The sequence below is a fragment of the Vicia villosa genome, linkage group LG4 (genome assembly GCF_029867415.1).
Source record: "Vicia villosa cultivar HV-30 ecotype Madison, WI linkage group LG4, Vvil1.0, whole genome shotgun sequence".
Lineage (NCBI taxonomy): Eukaryota > Viridiplantae > Streptophyta > Magnoliopsida > Fabales > Fabaceae > Vicia > Vicia villosa.
This window is the reverse complement of record NC_081183.1, coordinates 184,350,261-184,354,616: the sequence shown is the minus strand read 5'-3', so window position 1 is coordinate 184,354,616 and position 4,356 is coordinate 184,350,261. Positions and strand designations below refer to the sequence as shown.

Below are 4,356 nucleotides of genomic sequence, written 5' to 3'. Positions count from 1 at the left end.
CCAAAACTGTTGAGAGATCAAATGAGGAATAATGTCCTCAAAATATCGGTTAATAGAATAATAATTAACAGTAAATGTCTAATTTAGCTCTTTTGGCTAAATAAGGATGAAATTGATTACACGTGTCTCTAGTATTTGATATGAGATTTTTGTATGTAAATATCATTTTGAAGAGGTTTTTTTTTTACATGGTAGATAAATGTACCTTTTTTGAAGTTCAAAGATGATGATTTTTTAATTGATTTGTCGAGGGTATTATGAAAACAGTGGGATTAGGTCTCCAAACTTCTTTTTAGAAGGATCCTTGAATATGATTTATCCCCCTTAAAAATATGTTTGTTAGTTTGTTTACAATTTCTAATCAACTAGATAGAATTTTATCTGAGATCTTAGGTGGAGGAGACTCTTCTTTCTCTAGTAAAGACCATTTGTTGATAATTTTTTTTATGTTCTTCAAGGCATTATTCTTTCTTAGAATAGAAATAAGTGAAATTGAAACCATACAAGAGATGATATATTCTCCCTTGCTTATGCTTATTCGGTTCGGTTGAGCCTTAATGTCTCCTCTCTTTATCCTATCACCTAATTGATAATTTGACCATCCTCTTTATCTGGATTAGCTAAGCTCCTTTTAAGGTGGTGGTCTTTTCTGGACAACTTTTATAAGATATGATCCCTTCTAAAGATAATCTAATTAAACAGAATGATGATTAATTTTGATGGGATCTCTTGTCCTTTGTGTGGAGGTTCGGTTGAGTCGTTTTTCCATCTTCTTATCACTTGTGAGCTTGCTTTGACAATGTAGTATATGATTTTTTTTAGTGGTTCGGCTGACAAGTGGTTTTTCCTAATGATCATAGGTCTCTCTTTGAGTTTTTCCTCTCTTTAGATGGTAGGACTAAATCTAGTGGTTGTTTTACTATGATTTGACTTGCTGTTGTATGGTCTATTTAGAGTTTTTCTTCGCTTTACTTTTTTCTCTCGAATTTTTTTTGCCTATAAATAGTTTCTAGTAAATCACAAGTGAAAATTCATGTACTTTCTCTTAGTGGCTTTAGAACCTTGTCCTCTAGCTTAAATATTAGTAGATCAAATGTTTTACCTTTATTCTGAGGTTAATTTTGATTTGTGATTTTCGGTTCTTCTCTTAGTGAATTCTAATATGTTTTGTTGATGGTACTTCTAGCGGATTGAGATCTAGTATGAATTCTTCAAGAATAAGGTTTATAGTCGCTTGGATTCTTTCCCTGTGATTTTTTCCTCTACTTTCTACTTTTTGGCGCTTCGTTAGATTTAATTTTTAATTTTAGTATAGTTTTTTTCTATCTCTTCTTTAGTGGTTAGTTTGACACATCTTAGTGCGATCTATTGGCATATCTTGTATATACTCCAGTGGTTTTCCACCTATTGAACTATTAAATGTCCAATCCTAGTTGTACATGACTCATTACACAGCAAGTTATAATTCAAGTACCTTCTAATATTTGCTAAAGCATCTCCATATTGATTTAACTCACAATAAAAATGTGTAACTTTCACTTTCCACTCTAAATTTATCAACAGGAGGATTTCCTTTGATGACACACTTTATTCACATCCACAGGGTTCTAGGGTGTATGATTAACACAAATGTAGAATGCCTTTAACATGCGTTTTATGATGCTGATTACAGAACCAAATACAACAAAAGTTTGCTGCATAAAACTCATTTTCTGAATCATATGTCACATTAAATTGCCAATGAAGGATCACATAAACAAAACATATGCTTTTGAAGAATGATATCATATATTCTTTTCTTCAACTAACATCGAAATAACAACAGATTCAATCCAACCGGCGCAATAGATAATCCACCTGAACCTCCTTAGTAAGAGGTATTACCCATTTCTCATACAATCTAGAAGCCACTGATGGATCAAACTTTTGTTTCTCTTTGCTGTCAAGGCTCATTTCTTGACCAAACAATGTTGCCTTTTTTTCAACCCTCTTCTTCACCATCTCTTCAACGCTCTTAAAAGTCAACAATTTCATCAACCCTTCTCTATCCTGCAAAAACAGTTACATTAATATTTTGTCCAAGTAACGTTGGCTAGTAAGAGTTTGACTTTGTAACTTCAGAAGAATGATCAAATTCTCTCAAATAAGTGGAATCTAATCAAACTTGTTGATATTATTTTCGAAGATATAAGAACAACAGAACTAGATCTGCCAACACTTTGTAATCTGCAACCAATTTATACCTTAGCACGAATTAAAGGCTCGTAGTCTTGAGGAGTTTCCCGAAATTTCACTTCAGCTACAAACTTTCCATAATGAACCCTTTTAGAAATGGCCTGCAAATATCTTACACAATGAAAAGTCAGAATCAATGCAGACTTGTTTGGATAAACAAGTTAATCAAACACGTAGCATTAACACTTATCGTACAAGTACTTGTCGTACGAACTAAAGTCAAACCGATTTCATATAAATTATAAGCTGTTTTTATAATCTATCCTAAAGATCTTTTAAAAATAAGATGAAAACAGCTTACAGGCACTTAGCTTAATAAATAAGCTCAAATAAGGCAATCCAAAAAAGTCCTAGTTTATTTTGAAATTCTCTTATAAGGTGGACCAAAATACATGGCCAAAATTTCACCTGCAACAATGAGAGATCACTAGCTGCAGTTTGTGCGTAGTTGCCATCATCGCCCGAAGCAACAAACATCGGAAGCAAGTCATCAAAGTACATTTTCCATAACGACTTGTTTATGTTAATCGAAGCGGCTCCAGAATGCAAAAACTGCATATGGAATATATCACAAAACAAATCATTTTGATTCTAAAATTTATATGAGCTGTGAAAATCAGAAAATCATATCTGTTATAATGAATTACCTTTGTGAAAGGGTAAGATGGCACAAGTGATGGCCATAAATTTTCCGGAAAGAAGGGATTCTCTTCCGGGTTTTCGTATCTTCCAGCCTGTCATATAATCATACTATTTTACATAATCGTTTATCATATAAGTTATAAGCCTTTTCCATAAATTATGCTGCATAGCAGAGCTTATGAAAAGTTACAAACACCTAACGGACATGTTTTCATAAGCTCTCTCAAACAACCGTCGCATAAGTACTTATTATCACAAAAAAATAAAATAGATTAAACAAAAGAGACTATAATAATTATTAACCTTAGCTTGAGCAGTTTCGGTATGCTGGACAACAAACTCAATCAATGAGCCACAAAAACCAGGGCTTTGAAGGTAATTGTTATCATAGGTAAGAAAATTGAGAGGGAACTTGGATCTTTCAATGAGACCAAAAACAATTGTATCTTCTTGTCTAATCAAAGCCTGCCTCACTGAATCAAGAGTGTATCCATTCTCTGCTCTGGCCATTTTGTTTCTCACTGTTGTAGAAATTGTTAACACAAGAATCAGCAACTTAAAGGGTATCATCATCATCATAAATACACAATATTAAGATTATAATTATGATAATAATGAAACAATCATAAGCATTATATAGAAGATGAAGATATGAATGAATGAATATTAAATGATAATAATAAATGGATATTATGAAGTCAAATAAGAACCAACCATAAAATCATGAAATAATGTTATCTAATATGTTTGACATTAGAAACAGGAATAAATGGAATGACAAAGTCAAATGTTGGAAGAGAGAAAAAAAAACATTAGTATTAGTAGTTAATTAAGGTACACGAACCTTAATGTTTTTGTTCTTTGAATGAGGTTTGATATGAGAGGTTTTTTGAGGAATTGGCAAATGGTGAAGGGAAAGGGTTATGTAATGTAAAGTATAATTGGAAATAGGAGAAGTGGGACAAACGTGAAAAGGTGATTAGTGGGAAAAAAAGCAGAAAACGTTGTTGCTTGGGTCGGCTAAGAATTGTTTGATTTGTTTTTTAGTTGTTGGCGAGTTGGTTCCTTCCAAATGGGAACTTGTGATTGCCCAAAGATAAAGCGTGTGGGTCTCACGTTAACACCCTTCTTAATGCTTAAGATTTTCCAACCGTTATTATGTGGGACCTGTTCCTCCCTAGAAGCATTATCAATCCTAATATATTTTTTTAATTATTACAAAGAGACCCGACAGCGGAAATATAGAAAGAAGAGATACGTAATGAAAATGACAAACAAATAAATAGATAAGAGATAGAGAGAATGCACTAGAGATTTGTACAGGTTCATTCTAACCACTTGACTTATTATTGTTTTCAAGAGTTTTCTCTTGAGAGTTCCATTAAATACACGTCTAAGCTCTTTACATGATTTGTCCACAAACCTTCAACAACAAATAAATATAGTTTTTTTCACTAACTAAGCTTAAGAACCAACAAA

General features: G+C 32.6%; 1 protein-coding gene across 3 annotated transcripts; it reads right to left on the bottom strand.

Moving 5' to 3' along the window:
- Nucleotides 1–1,586: 1,586 nt before the first annotated feature.
- LOC131600509 (chorismate mutase 2-like) lies at nucleotides 1,587–3,878 on the bottom strand. 3 transcript variants are annotated; one of them, XM_058872662.1, is made up of 6 exons: nucleotides 3,722–3,878; nucleotides 3,181–3,398; nucleotides 2,883–2,969; nucleotides 2,644–2,787; nucleotides 2,244–2,336; nucleotides 1,587–2,049 (listed from the first exon to the last, which is right to left on the bottom strand). In XM_058872662.1, exons 2-6 carry the CDS (start codon nucleotides 3,385–3,387, stop codon nucleotides 1,828–1,830), a joined length of 753 nt encoding a protein of 250 aa, XP_058728645.1. In that variant the 5' UTR covers nucleotides 3,388–3,398; nucleotides 3,722–3,878; the 3' UTR covers nucleotides 1,587–1,827. The 3 variants fall into 3 exon arrangements, with proteins under 3 accessions (XP_058728645.1, XP_058728646.1, XP_058728644.1); XM_058872663.1 differs by having other exon boundaries at nucleotides 3,592–3,724; XM_058872661.1 differs by lacking the exon at nucleotides 3,722–3,878 and having other exon boundaries at nucleotides 3,181–3,523.
- Between the last annotated feature and the right edge of the window lie 478 nt (nucleotides 3,879–4,356).